At 41.1% G+C, this 23782-nt stretch overlaps 1 protein-coding gene across 1 annotated transcript in view; it reads left to right on the top strand.

Moving 5' to 3' along the window:
• Positions 1-739: 739 nt before the first annotated feature.
• PARD6G (par-6 family cell polarity regulator gamma) overlaps positions 740-23782 on the top strand; it is a 158152-nt gene continuing 135109 nt past the window's right edge. Inside the window, exon 1 of the mRNA XM_036766905.1 lies at positions 740-1112. Within this exon, the coding sequence (XP_036622800.1) occupies positions 1041-1112 (72 nt within the window). The 5' untranslated portion in view covers positions 740-1040. The remainder of the gene's footprint in view (positions 1113-23782) is intronic.

Raw genomic sequence — 23782 nt, forward strand, 5'->3', positions numbered from 1 at the left:
GGCCAAGGTAAAATTCTCACTGTAATCCATTCTTGGGGAGGTTTTTGAAACACCAAAAACTTCGTGAATGGAATTTGTTTAGTATTCAGGGCCTGAGCCAGAAAGTAACAATGCCATTTCTGTAGATGATCCAAAGATATTTCACTCCCCCCTCCCACCCTGCCCCCGTCCCCCGCGATTTTATCTATTCCTGACTTTACAAGTTTAAGAAATTCTTAAATAGGGAATGCATTTTTCCCTTTTGCCTTTTCCCCCTGTGGTTTTCATTGCTATGCTTCGCTTAAACAATTGCCCAAGGGAGCAGGAAAAGCAAAAAACAAAACCCCAAAAAACCCACCCCAACAACAACCAAAAAACGAAACAAAAATACTAATGCTTCTTTAGAAGGGATGGTTGAAGAAAGGAAACGAAAGCCGAGCAGACACTAGGATCTCGCGGGGCCGCTAAAGCCGGGAAGCTTGGCCACGATAGGTGTTCCACGGTGCGGTGCAAATTTCACTGGCTAGAAAACCGGGTTTGCAGTTTCCAGAGCTTTGTGTGGCTTTGCCTCGAGTTCAGGAATTTCGCCACTGAATTGCTGACAACAGAGCGCGTCCTCTGCCGGCGAGGAGCCTGCTAAGGCAGCGGCGGCAGCAGCAGCAGCCGCAGCAAGCTTGCAGACTCCAGGGACATGGAATGATGAAGGGGAGGAGAAAAAGGGAGGCGGGTTCTCCAGTGAGGCGGAGTAATACGTGCAGGCGTCTTCCCTCTTAGCTTCTCTTCCCATTGAGTCACCGCGCGCTGTGAGCCCAGTTCGGGCGATTTTTACCTACCGAAGCCTGGGGAGAGCGGAGAGACTGAGGCGGGCGTTCCAATTAGAACGCTGGGGCAAAGTAGAGACTTCTCTCGGGGCTGCGGAGTTCCAAAGGAAGATAAAATCGCCTGTAGGTCGGGGGACCAGCCACAGGCAGGGGGAGGGGGGCGCTTTCCCACAGACGGATCAGCTTTTTGCAGCCCTTGTTGAACAAGGGCGAAGAATAGAGATAACTGGGACCGAAAAAATGAATCGGAGTTTTAATAAATCTCAGAGTCTGCGGTTTTTCGATTGCAACGCAGTGGAAGTCAAGAGTAAGGTAAGCAAGGCTGAATGCCAGCCCCCAGTCCTGATCCAGCCCTCTCTCCTCCTTTCTCTCTTGCAAATGAATGGAGGTTCTTTGGCGTTTTGTGACTTTAGGAAAGTGGGAGGCGAGACAATTATTAGTGACAACTTTTTTTGCGCTCTTTTGATGTTTCTGAGATCAAGTAACAGGTCCACCTTTCTCCTCCGGGGTTGTGCTGGGGAATCCGAGGAATGTGCGACCTCTCCTGCAACCGCGATGGGGACTGAGGGACCCCCTCTGCAACCCAGACAGCGAGGGAGAAGTTTTGTTGCAGTGTAAGCCTGTGTTTGGGGTTCGCTGTTCTCAGATTCCAGCAGCCACAGTGTAATCAGCCAGGGTAGTAGATTCCCTGTCTATCCGCTGTCTTCCTTGTAGAGTAAAAAGCTTGGATTTCCAACTGGGGGGAGATTCCCGTTAGATCTAAGCGCGTCCGTAGTGCAGGGAAACTATGGAAAAAATGTTACTGCTGCCGACCCACTCAATTTAAATTTGCTCTTTTGTTTAGTCGGACTGAGAAGCAACCCGAGACGCGGAGGCTAGAGGAGAGCGGCATTTCTTAGGCTAACCATCTTTTTGGGGGTTGGGCTGACGGTCTTAGAGCTTTTGGGGGATTAGGATCAATGGAATGGAAGATTTGGGGGTCGGGGACGGGAAGGACCCCTTCCTACAGGCTCCAGGGGGAGAAATGTTTCCAAAAAGAAGGAATCCAGACACCCCCTCACTTTTTCCTTCTCCATCTCCCCTCCCAAATCTGCCCTCTTGGATCCCTTCTTTCCTCTCTGTCCCCCCACCCCCCGCTAGCCGTTTGCGCCCCTGACTGGGGCAGTTTGCTGAAGGCTTCTGGCGGATCCTAACTAGTGAGTCAGTCTCGCCTGCCTGCCTGCACTGAGCCCAGCTCGTTTGCTTCTGAGAGCTTGTTTAAACTTGTTTGTTTTGTGTGTGTGTGTGTGTGTGTGTGTGTGTGTGTGTGTGTGTGTGTGTGTGAAGTGTAATCGTCTAATGTGTATGTGTGTGTGCAATAGTCTGATATGATCTGCCGAATTTTCTCTTCTGTGGGCGAAGGTTCTCTTCCCTTCCTTGCTTTCATCTGCAGACACGCTTGTCTGTGTCGGATTATTATCTCCTGGAGAGACTGTGCGGGCTCCTCTGGACCCGGAGGCTCTTTGGGGGTGGGGGTAGGGGAAGGAGGTGAGGAGCATTGAAGGTTTGCTTCTCTGCGTCTTTGGAGACTATTGCACTCGGATGGGTCCGCGACTTCTCTGTTGTTCCTGGAAACCAGCCCAAGCTGCTGAAGCTTCCCCACGTAGTGGGGAGCCCGCGAGATTGTAAACCCGTCAGATCACTACAGCTTCGGCCGGCCGGGGCTCGCTAGCAGAAGGTGCTGCAGGGGCCCCAGGGGCGACCAAGGATGGAGAGCCCTTGGTTGGGATGCTCAAGGCCAGCACTTTGGGTGTTGGTAGTGTTAGAGCTCGATCTAGATTCGGGAGTCTTGAAACCACCCCACCCCCACGATTTAGTTCACATCTTAAGAGGGCCAAATTGTTGCTGAAGAGCCTGGGCCCGGCTCCCGAATTCTGGAACTGCCGGAGGTAGACAAACGTTCGACATCCAGCAACAGGCACTACACACTTATTCTCTTTCATTGTGCTGTAGGAGCAAGATTGTCAGGAGGAAGCTGGATGTCATCTTCTCAACCCTTCTTTCTTCGTTGCAAATTCTGCCCTTTCCCCTCTTCCACCTCTTTTGGAAGTATCTACATAAAATCTACCAAGCCTGTGCTGAGTTAAGTCGAGGTACATTACAAACAATACGGTTTAAAATCCTTTAGTATCTTGAAGGCAGGTGAGTGGGTGCTGACTTCTCAGGAGAGCCAAGGGACCTGAGCTAGAGCCATCGAACCAATCAGAAGTAAATGAAAGGGCCTGTCCCTTTGCTTACCCCCCCAAACAAGTAGCCTGCAGGATTCCCTGGAAGCTAAGGCTTTATTACTAAGCAGAGAAGGGTTATTAAAGGGATTTGTTATGTGAAGTTTGGATTCAGTTGGAGGACCGCATTTGAGAACCTAGAGGGCCACATATGGCCTGGAGGCTGCAGGTTCCCCCCATCCCTTGAAGAGTGGCTTCTGCTATCACCTCCATACAGATGACAGAACTCTATGATCAGCTCTCACTTCTCTATCTAGCAACACATCTACACTGCCTACAGGATGCCTTTACCAGGTTTTCTTGCCAGCACTTGGAACTCAATGGGTCTAAAACTGAGCTGTTTATCTTTCTCCTAAACTTTCTGATGTCACTATTTTTGTCACCCATACCACTGTCCACCTAGACTCCCACATTAGAAGTCCTGCTGTTATCTTCTGCTCCTTCCTCTAGTTGGCGTCTCAGTTACCAGCTCTCATCAGGATCTCTTACATCTGACCGCTCTTCTCTGTTACTACCACCACCACTCTGGTACAGGTCTTCATTACCACCAGCCTGAACTGTTGCAGCAGCTTAAGAAGACTTGTTAGTCTTCCTTCCTAACCTTCTATCCCTTTTCAGTCCATCCTTCCTTCCTTCCATGAATAAAGCTGTTCATGTCACTCCTCTGGCCAAAACCCCATAGTGTCTTTCTACTGGTTACTGAGTAGTTTACACGATGAAACTTGTAAGCCCAGCATTTGAGGTCTCCCACGCCCTGGCACCATATTATCTTTCCAGCCTTATTTCATACGGCTCCTTTTTATCTCCTCTGTGAGCCGCCCCAACTGGACTCCTTGTTCCTATACGTGTTCTGTGCTTTTCTCTTTCTGTGATGCCCTCAACCCTTCCAATTCCCTGTCTTCTCTCCTCCTCTAAAACTCAGTTTAAATATCACCTCTTCTAGGGAACCTTCCCTGATCTCTTCCCTACCTTCTCTTCCACAAACACTTCGCAACTTTCTTAACTTGTTATGGTTATTAGTCATTTCAATCATGTCTGACACTTTGTGATCACATTTAGGGTTTTCTTGGCCAAGATACTGAAGTGGTTTGCTGTTTCCTTCACCAGCTCATTTTTCAGACCAGGAAACTGAGGCAAACCAGATTAGGTGACTTGCTCAGGGTCACACAGTCTTCCTAACTCCAGGCCCTGTTCTCTATCCACTTTGCCACCTAGCTGCTCAATTGTCTTAAGTATTATTTATATTATAGTTACTTGTATATGCGTAACATTCCTTTCCCCCTTTGTATCACTTACTCCTCCTTTGAGCACAGTATTGTCTCTGAACATAGTAGATGGCTAAAAAATGTTTAGATTTAGGAGCAGAGATCCAGAGCTGGGAGGGACCTCAAAGGCCATCTAGTCCAACCCCATTATTTATAGGTGAGGAAACAGAAGCCGAAGGAGTTTAATTGATTTACTCAAGATCATCAGATGCAGAATTTGAACCTAGGTGCTTTGAATCCAAAGTCAGTGCTTTTTCACCTGCCTACACTATTTCTCGTGGTTAAAGTGCCAGGAAGACTCATCTTCCTGAGTTCAAATTTGACCTCAGACATTTATTAGCTGTGTGACCCTGAGCAAGTCACTTTAACTCTGCTCAGTTTCCTCATCTGTTAAAATGAGCTGGAGCAGGAAATGGCAAACCACTCCAGTATCTTTGCCACCAAAACCCCAAATGGGGGTTACAAAGAGTGGTACTTGACTGAAATGATTGAACAACAAACACTATTTCTCACATAGGGGAGCTCTAGAACCTGGGTATGAAAAGGCAGTGCGGTGTAACTGGATTTGGAATCTGGATTTAAATCACAACTCTGCTGCTAACCAGAACATTTTCCTCATCTGTAAGGGAGTGGGACTAGATCTCTAAGATTCCTTTTATCTCTAGAACCCGACATCCCAAGTTGTGGGACTGTACCTTGAAGCATGGGAAACAGGAGGAAACCAGGGGAGGGAGCAGGGAAGGAGACAGGTAAAAGATAGTCAGTAAATATTCATTGGCCGTTCATGGAACACATATCTTCATCATCCTGTGAGCTTATGTTTCCCAGGACTTTTTAAAGTTGGCTTTACTTGGGGACTTGGGAAGGTGGGGCCGGAGGTAGAGATTGTTGCTCACTAATATATGTAGGTGTGTACATATAACCACATAATATTCATATATAGATGTGAGAAGTGACTAAGTATTTCAGTAGATGGTCTTGGTGCTGAGCCCAAGGAACCATAATACTCTTCATAGTCTAAAAAAGTGGAGAAGTATGATTTTTACCCTTTTTCCTCTCTCTGCCTTTTAGTTGTTATTACTTCTTCTTAGCAATTATTGTCTTGTGTGCCAGGGACTGTGCTAGGAGCTAGAGATATAAATACAATGAATAAAATAATCCCTGCTCACAAGGAGTTTGCAGTCTCATGGGGGAAGAACATGTATGTGTATGAGTATAATCATTGAAGAAACTTATTTTAACCCTGATTTTTCTGTACTTGCTTGTTTATGTAGATTCCTAATGCCTATTGGTTGATTTCAATTCTGTGTTCTGTTCTTCAAGATTAAAAAATATATACGAAAAGAATTTGTAAAGAATGTTTTCTGAAAACCCAAATACAGCCATGATAATGACAATACACATTTATGTAGTACTTTACGGTATACAAAGCTCGTCACTGTGAAATAGTTTGCTCAAGTAGTATTTTTTTTTCCATTTTGAATGGATCTCCCCCTACTTCCCAGGTGGTTAACTGATTTGCCTCATAGTCACATAGCTAATAAGTGTCATAACTGGAATTTAAACCCAGGTCCTTTTGGATGCTATCACCTTTGGTGTCCTTCATAGAGTTGCATTTAAGGAGTTCGTGGCATTTCTGTGGATTTCTTTTTCTTTTGTTCCTATAAATAGTGAACGAGGGAGTCTGATAGCTGCCCTGCATCATTCCAGAACGCCCACCATTGACTGTTCTCTAATAATGGATAGTACTTCCAGTACCAGGTGTTAATCAGACCTCTCCTATGTATGTTACCAGGCTCAAATATTGCCAATTCTCCCTTATCTTGAAAGAAACAAACCTCTTGCATCCCACACTTGGAGACCAATTCTGCTCTTGTCACTTCTTTTCTAACAAAGCTACTTATGTGGGGCTCTGCCTTGCTAAATCCGAAGAGAGTCTGCATAAATAATATCTGATAGTATTTGTGAGTATCACATCAGAGCATAGATTTTTAAGTCACTCCAGGCTGTGGTACGGTTCTTATTTCCAAATGTTTTGAATGAACAATGACCTTTTTTTCCTAGGAATATTCATCCTGAAGTATCTGGCATGTATTCTCTGAAAACGGGTCAGTGGGTACACTAGTATATCATGCTTCAGGACTGGGACTGAGCAGGCCACTTGGCAGTCTCTGAAGGGACAGTAGGATGTTAAGAATTTCATCGAAGTGTTTTTATCCTGGCACTTGAGATTTCCTTATCTTTGTGGCTCTGGTTTTTGGCACCAGTGGTCCAGTGTGCTCCAGCTCTCTACACAGTCAGTCACACATCCCTTCTGCACTGCGTTTCACTGCTTCTCTTGGAATAGTGATTGAGTAAAACAGCTCTTTTCCATCAGGTAGTGGCTTTCCTTGCATCATCAAGGGGTGGTTCAGAACTGTCCCAACATGGTTAGAGTCACCTGCACCCTTGTAACATTTTGGCGTGTGTGTGTGTGTGTGTGTGTGTGTGTGTGTGTGTGTGTTTGTATGTGACACAGAGACAGGTTTGGTTACTTGATTTGGGAAGTAGCATCTAGACAAGAATCTTATCAGGTGGGGCTCATCAGCTAGGTTGGAAATAGTATTACCTCCTCTATGATCCTCAGAATTCTGTGTTGTGCTTGTCTGGCCTTCTGTGGCTTCTTCTACTACTACTACTAGTATTACCACTACTAGTAATAGTAAGAACAATGTTGGTTAGTAATTTTCAGTTGTTTCTGACTCTTTGTGACCTCTGTTGGGGTTTTCTTGGCAAAGATACTAGAGTGTTTGCCATTTCCTTCTCCAGCTCATTTTTACAAATGAGGAAACTGAGGGAAACAGGGTTAAGTGACTTGCCCAGGATTACACAGCTAGTAAGAACATGAGGATTCATCTGAACTCAGGTCTTCTTAACTCCAGGCCCTGAACTCTATCTACTGGCCACCTAGTTGCCCAGTAATAACAATAGCCGGTATTTATATAGAACTTTTAATTTTGCAATGCACTTTACAAATGTTTTCTCATTTGATCCTCACAATAACCCTGTGAAATAGGTGCTGTTATCCCAGTTTCACAACTGGGGAAACCAACGCAGAGAACAGTTAAGTGACTTGCCCAAGGTCACAATAGCTAGTATCTGTGGCAAGATTTGAACATGCTGAAGTCTAGGACTCTATCAGCTATGATGTAAACAGATCTGCTTGTGATGATGATGGAGTTTCTTGAGTTGCAAAGAGTGCTGGATTTGGATAGTGGGTTCTGCTATTTATTACCTTGAGCATTACCATTTATTACCTTGTTTGTTACCATTTGACTTTGGATTTCAGTTTCCTGATTTTATAAAATTAGAGAGTTGGACTAAATTATGTCTAAATCACTTTCTAGCTCTAAAACTATGAACCCATGATGTCCCATGAGCTATGATTTAGGAGCTTACTAGAGCCAAGGAAAAGAATTTCATTTCTTGATTTTTTTTAAAAAAGAATGATTTTAGGGGCAGCTAGGTGGGTCAGTGAGTAGAGCACTGGCCCTGGAGTCAGGAGGACCTGAGTTCAAATCCGGCCTCAGACACTTGACACACTAACTGTGTGACCTTGGGCAAGTCACTTAACCCCAATTGCCCTGCCTACTCCCCTGCAAAAAAAAAAAAAAGAATGATTTTATTTTATTTTTACTCAATTGTGTAAAAAAACAATTTTTTTACATTCATTTTTATAATTTTTGAGCTCCAAATTCCTTCTCTCCCCTCCTTGAGAAGGTAAGCACTTTGGGATAAATTATACATATGCAGTCATGCAAAGCATATTTCCATATTAGCCATATTGCAAAAGAGAACACAAACAAAAAAGAAAAACCCAAGAAAAATAAAGTAAAAAAAGTATGCTTTGATTCACATTCCTACTCCATCATTTCATTCTCTGAAGGTGGCATCATCACAAACCCTTTGGAATTGTCTTGGATTATTTTATTCCTGACAATAACTAAGTCATTTGCAATTGAACATCATACAATATTGCTCTTAATGTGTACAATGATCTCCTCCCGTGCTAACGTCACTTTTCATCAGTTCATATAAGTCTTACCAGGTTTTTCTGAAACTAGCCTGCCTGTCATTTCTTTATAGCACAATAGTATTCCCTCACAGTAATACAATCGTTCAGTCATTCCCCAATTGATGGGCATCCCTTCTATTTTCAATTCTTGGCCACCACCAAAAGAGCTGCTGTAAATATTTTTGTATATGTAGGTCCTTCCCCTGGCCCCCTTTTTTTTGGTCTCTTTGGGCTACATTCCTAGTAGTGGTATTGCTGGATCAAAGACTGTTTTCTAGTCCTTTGGTTCAAAATGGCTCCCCAAAATGGTGCATTAGTGTCTCAATTTTCCCAAATCCCCTCCAACATTTATCCTTTTCCTTTTCTGTTGTTTTAATTTGCATTTCTCTAATCAAAAGTGATTTAGAGCATTTTTTTTCACTTTCATTTCTTCTTCTGAACCACTTCTAGATTTTAGCAGAGTGGCTTAAGAAGTGGAGCAGCTCTCTCTTGCTAAGCTTTGTTTAGTTGTTGAATCCTGTGGTCTTTTACCTCTTAGATCTTTATCAATACATACTTCACACCCCCACCCCCTCCATCCCCATGCATATATGTGATATTCCACATCTTAATGTTGGTGTGTTTCTTCATCTCTCTCCTAGAAATTGTGTTGGTTGCTGCCTTTTAATCTGACTTGAGTCTTTTGGTGGTGTTTTAATTTACATTATTGTAGTCATGGTAAACATTGTACTCGTACTTGTTGCTTTTCGTGATCTGTATCAGTTCATACAAGTTTGCTTTGGGTTGAGGAACTGTCCAGAAAAGGGCTTTGTTTATTATCATAGTACATTATATACATTTAAGCTGTTGCTGGTATCATTGACATGTCAATTACTGTTAACACCCAACCCAGGCTGGTGGGATGAACTGTTGGTTGCACTCCTAAAAATCTTAACACCAACCTCTCTACCATGCAGTTCCCTCTTTTGCAAATTGAAAGTGCTAGACTAGATTCCTGGTCCCTTTCAGCTGGAATGCTGTGATCCTACTACCATGAACTTGAAAACCGAGATTTAAGATAGAGAGCCAGGATTTCTTGCCTGGAATAAGAGAGAGCTCTCTGTCTGTGTGGACCAGAGTCTCTTGAGAGACTCCAGAAGATGGGTTATATTTAGGTTATCTTGTCATTGAGAATGACTGGTTCAGTCTTTAGAGGGAGAAGATGAGTGGTTTTTTGCACCTACTAGTTAAGAGTTTGCTAGGTTTTTTTTTGACATTGCTATAGGGAATTCTTGCTGGACAGCATAGAGAGACTGGATACATTGTAGCTACTCTCCAAACTCCAGTCCTTCCCCTGAGTTTTTAGCTCATTGTCTGCATTCTGAGTGTCTCCATGCCAAAGGGGACTTGAAGGACAATTTGAATATTTAGTTATTTTTTAGCTAACTGATCAAGTTAAAATGGACAAAAAAGTGAGAAGCCTGCCCATAGACAGCTAGTCTTCGCTTCATTTTCACAGAAATGGGCATGTTGATAGGTCATAGCTGGAAGCTTTCTTCGTCTGAAAGATGAGTAGGTTGAACTAGATCTTCTCTGAGGCGCCTCCAGTTCTAAATGCAGTGTTTTATAAGAATTTGATTTCTAATTCTATAAATGACCCTGTTGCACTGCTAAATTAGCTCTAAGGCCTTTTCGCTTACTACATTGCCAGGAAGGCAGGGATTGTGGCGCGAAGGGAGGGAAAGAAATCTTATGTCTCCAAGTGAAAGATCTTCCATCCACAATTGGGAATATATTTAGAGGCACGGACCCCAGCAGGGAGTATAAGCATTTGGTAAGACCTACCATCATCACTATCAGTTATTTGCCCATATTTAGTCTCTAGCATCTGGAATGGGTGATTCTCTCTTAGGTTGATTTGGTGGCAGGGTCAAATATCTTTTCCCCTCTGGGTAAGCCCTTACCACAGATGGTTTCCAGAAGCTAGTCTCCACCATTCTCTCTCTCTCTCTCTCTCTCTCTCTCTCTCTCTCTCTCTCTCTCTCTCTCTCTCTCTCTTCCCCCCTTCCCTTACCCTCTTCCCCTCCCCCTCCCCCCCCCTCTCTCTCCTTCTCTCCCCTCCCTCCCCTCCCCTCATGTCTCTTTGTCTCTCATCTGTTTAGTCCACCCTAAAAGCACAGGGAAGTACTAAAATACCAGAGACAGTAAAGAACGCAGAATTTTGACATCTTAATTTAATTTTTTAATTAACAAAATTCGATTTTTCTCATGCTTCCACCTTATCTCCTACTCTCAAAAAAAATGGGAAAAGAAAAAAAAGACCACAACCTTTATAACAAATATGCCTAGGCAAGCCATATCCAAGAAAGACATGTCTTAATCTGCACCCTGAGTCCATCCCCTCTCTGTCAGAAAGTGGATAGCATGCGTCATCTTGGTACCTCTGCAATCCTTCTTGATTAGAGCTCTTAAGTCTTTCAAAGTTATTTGTCTTTACAGTGTTGTAGTTATTGTATAAATTGCTCTGGTTCTGCTCCCTGCACTCTGGAATGCAGTAGTTCTTAAAGAGAAATTGCAGAAATAATTCTGCACCCTAGTTGATTAACATCTCTTGAAAAAAAAAGACAGAATTTGTCAAGTAACTAGCTTAAAATAAGGGGGAGACAATCAGCTTAAACAGAAATACCCTATTGTGATATTTTGAAACTGCTAGTTTGCACTGATATCAAACTCAGTTGCATGAAAAGTCAAATACTTTAATTAACTTATCGTCATTTCCTCGACAGTAATTTCTTTTCTTGAGTGCCCTCTCCCCTCCCCCACCCCATTTTTTGGGGGTCTCCTTTTTTAGATTCAGAAATAATTAAGGATTAGAGAGGCAGCTTATTTAGTGACAAGGGCATGCAATTTGGAGTCAGTGGACCTAAGTTTGAATCCTGGCTCTTTTATTGACCACCTGCAATTTTCAGGATTCGTAAGATTTTCTTCAATTGTAAAATAAAAGGGTTGGATTAGATCTGGGATTCTTAACTTATTGTGTGTCCTGGACTCCTTTTGGCAGTCCTCCTCAGAATAATGTTTTTAAATGCATAAAATAGAATACATACGATTACAAAGCAAATCAGTTACAGCTATCAGTCTTTTTCTTAAAGACACCAGATTAGGGTGTCCTAGTCTAGATAATATCTGAGGTCCCTTCCAGATCTCCTAAAGGACATTGTCTGCTTTCAGTAGGAAGAATAAGTAACAACTCTCACATTTTAGGCATTTTATAAATGCTTGTTAATTGGCTGAGAAGCTTTTGAGAATATTTTTAGAGAAATTTAAATAAGATGGTCCCTTTAATCCTTGCTAATGTGGCTACTACTGTTGGTCTAATAGAATTCTCCAATTTCTCATAATGTAGAATTGTAGGAAGTGCAGGTCTTAGGGGTCACCTGGGCCAGCCAACTGCCTCCAGGCATATTCCACACCTAAGCCATCTAAAACAGGTTGTAGGTTGTCTATCCTGTTTTTAGAGATCATTGGGGCTGGCTGTTCCATAACCTTGCTTGTGAGCTTAATTGAATTTGTAGATGGCCCTTTCTCCAAGTCCTGTAACCTAGACTGTCTCTTGTGGCTTTCTGCTAATCTGCATACCTTGTTATATGGAAATTTGTTAGTGATTTAGCTTTGATTCCTCTTTCTTGATACCCAAATACAATCACTCACCTAGGCTTTTCCCTATAGAGTCTTCGTTTGTACTTTCACATCTATTAGTCTCTCTTTCACTACTATCAATTAATCATTAAACATTTATTAAACATTTACTGTGTGCTAAGTGCTGAGAATACAAAAATAGTCACAAGGCAGTCCCTGCCCTCAAGGAGCTCACTATCTATTTGGGGGAGACAACGTGTAAACAAATATTCAGACAACCTATACACAGGATAAATAGGAAATAATTAACATAGTGAAGGCACAAGAATTAAGAGGCACTGGGAAAGGCTTACTATAAAAGATAGAATTTTAGTTGGTACTTAAAGGGAGACCAAGAAGTCTGTAGGTGGAGTCGAGGAAGGAGGGCAGGCTGGTCCAACCAGAGAAAATGCCTGGAGGTGAAAGATGGATTGTCTTGTTCCCTCGAACAGCCAGAAGGCCAATATCATTGGATGGAAGAGTACATGTCAGGAGTAAGGTGTAAGAAGACTGGAAAGGTAGAGGACAGGAAGTAGGTTTGTAGAGTTTTAAATCCCCCAAACAGGATTTTACATTTTACCGTGGAGGTACTAGGGAGTCATTAGCATTTATTGAATAGTCACATAGTCAGACCTCTGCTTTAGGAAAATCACTTTGGTGGCTGAATAGAGGATGGATTAGAGTGGGAAGAGACTTGAAACTGGGAGACCCACCAACAGGATATCACATAGCAGCAGTACACAGGTGAGGTGATGTGGGCCTACATCTGAGAAGAGGAGGGTGTATTGGAGAAATGTTGCAAAGGTGTAATCAGCAGATCTCGCAACAGATTGGATATGGGGTGTGGTGACAGATAAGTGAGGAGACAAGCATGACGCCTAAGCCGTGAGCCTGAAGGCCTGGGAAGATGGTATTGCCTTCTATAGTAACTGGGAAGGGAGGGAGGGACAGTTTAGGAGGAAAGACATGGTTAGTTTAAGATGTGTACTGGACATCCAGGTTGAGATGTCTAAAAGGCATTTGGAGATGTGAAATTGGAGGTCAGCAGAGACATTGGAGCAGGATAGATAATTCACTGTTACCACCTCTGGACTATTGGAGTATCTCCCTAAATGGCCTCCCAGCTCCTACTCTGCCAACTTTTCAATCCATCATGAGTGTTATTTTCGTCATGTTACCCCCCCTCCCCCCACCAAAAAATCTTCAGAGTCTAGTGGATCAAGTCCAAATTCCGTAGTTTGGCATTCAAAGCCCTCCACAACTTGGTCCCACCCTCACTTTTCAGCTTTCTTCCTATATAAACCTTTCTCTTCAGTCAAGTTGGTCTGATCTCTGTTCTCTAGAATAAATTTTAAATATTGTCCTTTCACACCCCATTTTCCCACCTGAGATGCCTTTCCTACCCTCCACCTCCTTTGCCTGTTGAAATCCCATAGATCCTTCTACTTCCAGTTCAAACTCCATTTCCACTGACTTAAAAAAAAGAATGGTTTTTATTTTATTTTTTTCTCAATTACATGTGAAAACAATTTTTAATGTTCATTTTTTTTGGAGGGGGGAAGGCAGGGCAATTGGGGTTAATTGACTTGCCCAAGGTCACACAGCTAGGAATTGTGTCAAGTATCTGAGGCTGGATTTGAACTCAGGTCTTCCTGACTCCAGGGCTGGTGCTCTACTCACTACACCATTTAGCTGCCCCTTAACATTCATTTTTTTAAAAATAATTTTTGAGTTCCAAATGTCTTGCCTCCTTGAGAAGGCAAGCACTTTGATATAGATTGTACATGTGAAATCATACAAAACACATTTCCATGTTAGCCACATTGCAAAGAGAACACAGACAAGAAAAAAACCAAGAAAAATTTTAAACATTTCGAGAAAAAGTATGCTTTGATCTGCATTCAAACTCTCTCAGTTGTTTCTCTGGAGGTGGGTAGCATTTTCATCATAAGTCCTTTGAAATTGTCTTGGATTGTGGTGTTGCTGAGAATAGCTAAATCATACACAGTGGATCATTGTATGGTATTGCTGTCACTATGGACACGTTCTCCTGGTTCTGTTCACTTCACTTTGTATTAGTTTGGATAAGTCTTCCCAGGTTTTTCTGAAACCATCTTGCTCATCATTTCTTATAGCACAACAGTATTCCATCATCTCTACTGACTTTTAATGGACCCCTTTAGTAGTCTTGTGAAACCTGGACCCCTTCTCAGAATGATTTTAAATATATAAAATAAAATAGAAAGTTTACAAAGAAAACCAATTATATTGAAATATAGTTATCAAAATTTTTTTTTAAGTTCATGGGCAACAGGTTAAGGACCCCTGGACTAGATATCTAATAACCAAACCCAAAGTGATGGCTTCTACCAAATTCTTGTAATACATGGGTAAAACTCATCTGACATCTTTTTCTTACTCAGTTAAAATAATTTCCTGGATATATGTCTCATCCCAGCTAGGACTGGGAACATATCAGCTTGTAGCTTCTTTGTATTCCCTGTCATACTTAAAATAGAGACTTGCAAATTGTAGGTAATCAGTGTTTATTAGAAACATATTATTTAAAGATAAAAAGTGCCTTAGAAGCTATCTCATCCAATCCTGTCACTTTACTGAAGCTTAAAGAAGTCCAGAAATGACTAGCAGAGAGTCACATGGCTATCTATTGGTAAGACTGGGATTAGAACTCCAGTCTTCTGACTCCCCACCTAATACACTTTGTAGTCTCTCATAAAGAAATGTTGGTTGATTGACTTATAATTCAAGGAACTAACTTAATATACATTACCTAAAGACTCATTGACAGAATTTCCTATTTCCTTTAAGAATGTTCTAGGAAATTTTATATTTTCATTTGATGTTAAATTTCCATCTTCTCCATCTGTCCAGGTTAGCTTATCCATTTCTAAAAGTCAGAACCATTCACAGAATGCTAGGATATGGGGCCTAAGCCAGGGACTGGGTAAAATGCCTGTTTTCTAGAGGACTACGTCACTCTCAGTCTCCTTTTTGAACAGAGTGGTTCCTCACCTGTAAGGATATGGGAACCCAAAACCTGTTGTGTCAAGAACAGGACTCAAGGAGAAGGAGGAATCCATTCAAGATAGTTGGTTTTGAGAAGTAACACTTTTTTGTTAGTAAACATTTTGAATACCTATACCAATCTGCTGTGGAATTGGGAAAAGATACAGTAAAAAACCAAAAGAAAACACTGGTAGATCGATCGTAAACTCCCTGAGGTCAGGAACCATCTCTTCCCCCTTCCCTCCCCCCCCCCCCACTTTGTATTCTCAGTGTCATACACAGTGTCTGGAACATTATAAGCACTTAATAAATGCTTTACAGCCAAGTAAATGAGCATTTATTAATTACCTTTTAGGTGCCAGGCTCTAATATCCAAACCTTTCATTTTATAGATGACGCCTAGAGAGATTAATTGATTTACCTAACATTTACATACTTGGTAAAGATCAAATGTAGCCTCTAAACCCAAGTCTCCTGAATCCAAAATTAATAACTTTCCCACTGGGCTATGATACCTCCTGAAAATCACTTTTGTCCTTATGCTCCCAATGCCTTGCTGCACACATGCGTGGTTAATAAATGTTCACTGACTTGAAGCTACATATCTTTTAAAGCCTTAACTTCCTAATCTGTGAATTGGTGAGAGGGAACATTTTGCTTCCTCAAAGCACCATCTAGAATGTGAATCCCCACAGTTCTGAGCAACAAATAGAGTTGCATATTCTTCTGCTGTGGATTACTGGTGGGCAGATTTGCTAGAAGCAAGGTTGCAGTTGTTGGTTTGAAGAGATTCAATATATTTTCAAAATGAAAACAACCCTAGGTACTTCGTACTCTTATTTTGCAATTCATTTTTAATTTTAAAAACATTTAAACAGGAAATTACAATTTTTATCTATAAAAAGTAATTGATATTCTTAAACATTGTTTCTTCTTTCAGTCATCTCTATCACAATGAAATCAATGGATTTTATGAAATAAACATAAAAATAATATAAAAATTAGATAAAACCAGGTACCTTTCATAATAATGAATGAGAGTTACAAATGAAACAAAGAATAGGGAATATCATAAAAGATGTGCAATTCTTATTATATAAAACTTAAAAGATTCTACACAAATAAAATTATGTCAAAATTGGAAAAGAAATGGTAGAATGGTAATATTTGCAACAAATAGCACTGATGAAAGTCTTAATATCCACAATATATAGTATTGACATACACATAAAATACCAAGAACCATTCCCCAATAGATAAATTTTCAAAAGATATGAACAGTTAAAAAAAAATCGTAAACTCTAAGTGATAGCACTTAAGATGTGCAGCAAATTATGAATAGTAAGAGGAATACAAGTTAAAAACAACTTTGAAACTTTACCTTGTTCCATTACAAATTGGCAAAGATGAGAAAAGATGGGAAGTTGGTGTTGGGGGTGAGGCTACAGGAAGAATTAGAGAATTTCAGAGTTGAAGGAAACATTTAGGGGCCAATCTAGTTCAACTCCTATTCAAAAACAATACCCACTGTTGGTCATGCAGCTACTGTCTGAAGACTTCCAAGGAGGAGGAACCCACTATCTTTTGAGAAAGTCCATTCCACATTTGTCTTTTTTTTTTTTTTTGGAGGGGGGAAGGCAGGGCAATTAGGGTTAAGTGATTTGCCCAAGGTCACATAGCTAGTAAGTGTGTCAAGTGTCTGAGGCTGAATTTAAACTCAGGTCCTCCTGACTCCAGGGTGGGTTCTTTACTCACTTCACCACCTGGCTGCCCCTCCATTCCACATTTGGACAGGGAAACTGATGCCTTCTCTTTTAGTAGATTTGTGAAGTCCAGTTGTTCTGTGTTTCACTTTGTAATTATGAAAGGAAAAAGACTATACTGTCCATACCCTTTGACCCAGAAGTCCCACTGTGGGGTTTATTTCCTAAGGAGGTTAAAGACAAAAATAGAGGTCCGATACACATGCACACACATGCACATTCATAGTAGTTCTCCTTGTGGTATCAAGGAATTGGAAACCATGCCCATCAATTAGGGAATAGCTGAAAAATAATATATGAATGTAATGTAATTTTATTGTTTAGTAAGAAATGATGATTACAAGGAATTCAGAGAAACATGGCACAAATGAGTGTGAATTGTGGCACAGTGAAATTAACAGAAGCCAATGAACAAAATGTACGACTACAGTGATGTAAATGAACAGAATTCACTAAAAGGAAGTAGAACATTGAATATTGGAAAAAACAGTGAAGATTCAGGAAAAAAGATTATGAAACATACTTCCTCCCCATGTTAGAGAGATGAGGGGCTACCAGAACATAATATTATACATACATTGCTAGGCAAGGTTTCTGTGATATGAAGACAAAAGACATCAATGAAACATTGAAAATTTAAAAAAAATAAAGTCAGGAAACATTGAACTTGATATACAAAAATGTTGGTTTATGGCTTTCAAGAGCATGACTATTTTGTAAAGTAAGATGGGTCTGTGTTTCATTTCACTTTAGAGAACTTGACCCTGGTAACAATAATCTGCAATTAATGGAACTCAGCCCAGTTCTCTTAAACCGGAACACTTCCCTTTGTAGTCAAGAAATGTTTCAGGTATCCCCCAGATAAAATGCTTAATTTTTTATGGTTGTACAGATGGAGATTTCAGACTTACCCCCATTAAAATACTTTGCTTGCTCATGTATATCATGAGCACTTTCCTCATCTTAAATTCAGACATAAACTCTCCCTCAAGCCATTACCTTTGATTTGGGATAAATCTCATTTTGAAAATATCAATAAGTGAAGAATGCAAGCAGGTGAACTGAGGTGGGGCTGTGTGAGCTCTGTGTATGATGCAAATGACACGAGGGATGAGAATGGGCTGCTACTATAAGCACTTGTCTACCAGCTTGGTTTTGGGAGGAGGAGGAGTAACACAGGACAGTGTTCCTACATGCAGCCTTCAGGATTGTCTGTAAAACCTTTAACATCTTTATGGATGCGTCAGACGTGTCTGACCTGAAGGAGGAATATAGATAACCCATGTTAGACTAAAAGGCTGTTATTCTGTATTAAGGAACTATCATTTCTTCTCTTCCTGAAATTCAGCCTCATTTTTTTACATAAAAGCATTTGTTAATTGAAAGTAACATTATAAACCAGCCAGATAATTCCTTCGCCCTGGGTGTCACATTGATTGAGAAGGGCTCTTTTTTAGGCATGGTTCTTCATTAAGCCTATGACGTTATTTGCTCTAACTGTGTCTGGTGAGCTGGGAAAGGTTAATAGAAGCTCTTAAGTATTTATGTTCTCTGTTGTCATATCATGAAGCCCATGCAATGTTTCTCTCTTAGCTTGTGATTCAGCTTTCATTGCTGTATAGTTGTTGCATATCTCCATTTTTGTTAGGGTTTTAGGTTGGGAAGTTGTGGGGAAATTGACCACTTTGTGTGTGATCTTGCCCATTACAAGTCACTTTATCACCCCGGGCCTTGGGTTCCTCAAAGGAGGGAGTCCTTAAGTACCTTTCCAATTCTGATTCTATGGTTTGTGAGGAGACTCTAAGATTTTCTTCTACCTCTGAAATAGTATGGATCCCATGAGAACTGACCATCACTTAATGTATCTACTCAATTGTGTTCAAGCTCCCTGAAATTATCCTTTAAACCCAGTACATCCTATTGCCTATGATATATTGGAAAGTGTCCGGTTGGGCCGTCAAGCAAGGCAAAGAAACTTACAGAAAATTACAGAAGCAGATTTGCTGGTGAGCTCTCTGAGGAATTGGAATGGGCATTTCACCTCAGAGGTGGGGAGAGCTCTTTTTATATTTTAGTTTTTTATTCTACTTCATTCTGACCTGGTCTCCACTCTTTGGCCCCTTTCCACCTTCATTAATACAGGGGATATCAGTTTAGCTATGGTGAAGAATGGAATGTCCCACCTTTATTGCCTAAATAACTTAAATTCTCTCTAAAGGAGTTCTATGAATATTTCTTAGATGAGATGATGGCTAAAATTCTTCCTTGGGATTGTGTCACATAATTAATTGATAGGTGTGAGGGCAAGGTGCAAGCCCTATGACAAGTACAGAGGAAGGTCAGTAATTAAAGGGCATTGCTTGACCTGGGCAATGCTGGCAAGTACCGTAGGTGTTTGGTGTATCTAGAAGGTGTCATGCACACAAAGCTCATATCTTTTGGCTGCTGATGGTGGACCAAAAACAAGGGAATGTGGCCCCAGAATGCATATTCTCAAGTCACTGAATGCCTAGTCAAGGATTGTTAGTGACAAGAAGGCAGACCACTGAGGTGTAATCAACTTCAAACTCTGGTGTCCCAAGGCTTCAGAAGGGAACCCCTTCCACTATCCTCAACGACTCAAGATATAACCAAGAACCTTGAATCTTCCTGAGTTGAGCCATTTCCTAGTGTACAGGGAAGAGATGCTTATAGTTCCACAGTGACATTGTTGAGGTTCTTCCCATGTAGATCCTGACTCTGACAGGATCCTCTCATTCATTCCAAAGATACTTACTGGGCAGTGACCATATGTAAAGTGCCATCCTGTAGTTACTACTACAGGTTATCAAGACATGAATACGATACCGTCTATACATATGCATATACATATACGCGTGTGTGTGTGTGTGTGTGTGTGTGTGTGTGTGTAAACTTATATATGGTCTAGTAACTACCACACAGGTTAGAATCTGAAAGTGCAATGAGAAGTACAGAGGTATCATTTCTAGTTGGGGAATAAGGAAGGTGTCATGGAAAGGGTGGCATTTGAGCTGGGCCTTAAAGGTTGGGTAGGATTTCATTGAGTTGATGTGGTGGAAAAGGGCATTCCATTTTTAAAAAATGTTTTATTGATACCCTTTTAAAGAATCATTCCACCCATTGTCCACCACCTCTCTGTTGACAGACAGGAGACATGCTTTCATCAAGTTTTCTGAACAAAAGATTGACCACTGCAGGGATTTAAATTCTGAAGTCTCTCAATGTTGCTTTCCTTTACATCAGTATTACACTATATTATTGAGTTGTTTCAGTTGTGTCCAAGTCTTTGTGGGGTTTCCTTGCACAGATACTGGAGTGGTTTGCCTTTTCCTTCTCCAGCTCATTTTTATAGATGAGGAAACTGAGGGAAATGGGGATAAGTGACTTATCCAGGGCCATATAGCTAGTAAGTATCTGAGGCTAGATTTGAATTCAGGAAGATGAGTCTGCCTGACTCTAGGTTTAGCATTCTATCCACTGTGCCACCTACCTGCCTTATTACACTGTAATTGTGTAAATTATTCTACCTCCTTTGTTCTGCCTCAGTTTCAATATGTTTTCAAGTTTCTCTGAGTTCCTTGCATTATCTTTTCTTAGGTTGTAATAATAGTCCATTGCATCCATCTACCACAGTTTGTTCAGCCATTTCCCAATTGATGGGCACCCATTTTCCTTCCAGTTATTTGATATTATAAAAAAGTGCTGCTATAAATATTTTTGTATTTATGGGAACTTTCTCATCTGCCTTTGACCTTCTTAGGGTTTATGACTCATAGTATTATTATTGGGTCAGAGATCATGTAAAATTTAGTAACCTTTTTTAGTACAGGGTAATTCTAAACTGTTTTCCATGATGGGTGGGCCGATTCACAGCCCTATCAACAGTAAATTAGTGTGCCTGTCTCCTGATAGCCCTTTCAACATGCATCATTTTTGTCTTTTATCATCTCAATGCTAGGGGTGAGATGGAAGTTGAAACCTCATAGTTGTGTCAACTTCCCATTTTCTTATTAGTGATTGTAAGCATTCTTTCATAGGTTATGTAGCTTGCAATTCCTTTTGTGAAATCTTTTCATATCTTGTGTGTGTGTGTGTGTGTGTGTGTGTGTGTGTGTGTACCTATGTATGTATATATGTGTGGGTGTGTTTATGGGGGCGTAGATATAATATGTAACACAATGCATATACATACACACATACATATGTGTGTATATATATACAGAGAGAGAGAGAAGCATTGATTCAGTTTCAAGGATTAGCTTCAAATCTAGCTTTTGACATTTACAGCCATCATGACCCTAGACAAGTCACTTAACTTTGGGCCTCAGTTTCATCATCTGAAAAGATGAAGGAGTTGGAATTGTTGGCTTCTTTCTGGCTCTATATTTGTGGTCCTCTGAGTACAAATGGATGGCAATGATATTTAAACTACTCTTTCCAGAAACTTACTGCTGAAGGGAAGACTAGAGGGAGGACAATAGCTTGTGAGAATATCTGGATCTGCAGAAGAGTTTCCACTGGTAAAGAGGAAGGTTTGAAGAGGTTTCTATGGCAGACGATGGAGGGGGAGATGTTGAAGATGGAGGATGTAGTAACTGATGAAGATCTGATTGCCAGATCTGGGTCACTTGGGTCATTGGCCTAAAAGAATGTACTTGTAGAATTTCAGAGTTGGAAAGGACCTCAAAGATCATCTAAGCTTGACTCATGTTTGAACAGGAATCTGTTCCCCTTTTCCTAACATAGCAGCTGTTGAAGACTTGAAGGGATTATGAACTCACTACTACTTCCTTAGGCAGTCCTTTCCACTTTTTGGACAATTTTCACTATTAGAATACTTTCCCTTGCTTCAAGCCTGAGAACTTGAGAGAAGGAAGTCTCATGGTAAGTTTTTAAGATGGGCAGGATTGAGATATGTTCCTAAAAGCCTTTAAATGAGAGGCAGTGGAATGGAACAAACACAGGACTGGATATAGATGGATCTGGATATAGATGCTGCCTATCAAACTTAGTAGCAGTGACTAAGGACATATTTAACTTCTGATCCTCATTTTCCTCACCCCTAAAATGGGAATGATATAAAGAAAGTGCTTTATAAAATTTAAAGCCTTGAATAAATATTTTTAATAAACATGGGCAGAATGCAAGAAATAGCTGTGATTTTTCCCTTCAAAAATGAGAGAATTCCCAACTCATTCCCACTGTGATCTGTCCCAGAGTGATATGTGTGCATGCCACAAAGGGATGGGTTGTCTACAAGACTATTTCTTTTTTTTTTCCCTCCGTATATATTTTATTTAATATTTTAGTTTTCAACGTTGATTTCCACAAGATTTTGAGTTACAGATTTTCTCCCCATTTCTACCTTCCCCCCCCCCACTCTAAGATGGCACATATTCTGATTGCCCCATTCCCCAGTCAGCCCTCCTACAAGACTATTTCTTGAACACTGTCTTGGGTGGGTCCCCTTGGCTTTGCCATTTGGTGGAGAGAGTATGTTTTTGAGAGTCCAGTTAATTATTCCATCTTTCACTTTTAAAAGAGAGAGACTCCCATGGAGAATACCTGAGCTGGGAAACTGTGGTTTTATTCTTTTAGAGGATTCAAGATTAGAATATGATTCAATTGGATGAGATTAAGCCCCTAGACCTCTGCATTTTTAAGACTCGAACTCCCAGGCTTTCCTTCAAGTTGTGTTTCTTTTCTGGAAAAGGGTCTGTCACTTGCTACCACTTCCTAAAGCCTGACCATGTCAGTCACTTGCTCAAAAAGCTTCAGTGGTTTATTATTGCCTCTAAGGTAATGTACAAACTCCTGCTAAGCATTTAAAACCCTTCCCAATCAGTCTCCAGCCTACCCTTCCAGGCTCATTCCACATTACTCCACATTACTCCACATTCCAGCAAGACACTTCACCTCAAACTCCATACCTTTGACCAGGTGGTTCACCACATTTGGAAAGCTCTCCTCGAATTTGGTTTTTGGAATTTCTCTGTCCCCAGAAGGGTGATCGCAAGTGCACCTGCTTTAAGAGGCCCTTCCTAATTCTCCCACTCCTCGGTTCCTCCCTAATCACCTTGTAATTTATTTTGTATATACTGGCCTAGTGGATAGGGAGCTGAACTTGGAGCCAAGAGGACTCATATGCAAGGATGACCTCTGACCCCATCCTGACTGTATGATGATTGGAAGGTCACCTAACCTTTCATTCCTCCTTTAAGACTCAAAGTTGCAGAGAGGGTGCCAACTTGTATTGAAAGCAGGCATTTCCTCATCTAGAAGTCTTCTATGCCTGTTAAATGCCAGGTCCAGTCCCTATCCTCTCTCTCTTATTTACTTATCTGTGAAGATGTCATATGTCCCTCCAAGAACACATAAGTTCTTTGAAGGTAGGGACTGTCACACTTTAATGCTTGTTGTATCCCCTGCACTTAGAACAGTGCCTGGCATAACATAGGCACTTAATAAATGGTTTTTAATCCATTCATGCTAGAGATCTATCCTTAGCCTGGCATTTAAAACCTTTCGTATTCTGACTCCAGTATACTTTTCTTTTTCTTTTTTTATTTTTTTTGGATGGGGGAAGGTAGGGTAATTGGGGTTAAGTGACTTGCCCAAGGTCACACAGCTAGTAAGTATGTCAAGTGTCTGAGGCCTGATTTGAACTCAGGTCCTCCTGACTCCAGGGCCTGGTGCTCTACTCACTGCACCACCTAGCTGCCCCTCCAGTGTACTTTTAATAACAAGGATAACAGTTGTAACTTTATATGGAGATCCAAGGTTTGCATAACACTTTCACCAGAACAGCCCAGTAAGGTGTAGGTAGCCATTTTCCAGATTAAGAAACTGAAGCTCTGAGAGGGCTGTGATTTGTCTAGAGTCCCAAAGCTAGTGGCTCAGGCAGGATTTACATCCTGATCTCTTTCCATTC

Source organism: Trichosurus vulpecula, chromosome 1, assembly GCF_011100635.1.
Source record: "Trichosurus vulpecula isolate mTriVul1 chromosome 1, mTriVul1.pri, whole genome shotgun sequence".
Classification (NCBI taxonomy): Eukaryota; Metazoa; Chordata; class Mammalia; order Diprotodontia; family Phalangeridae; genus Trichosurus; species Trichosurus vulpecula.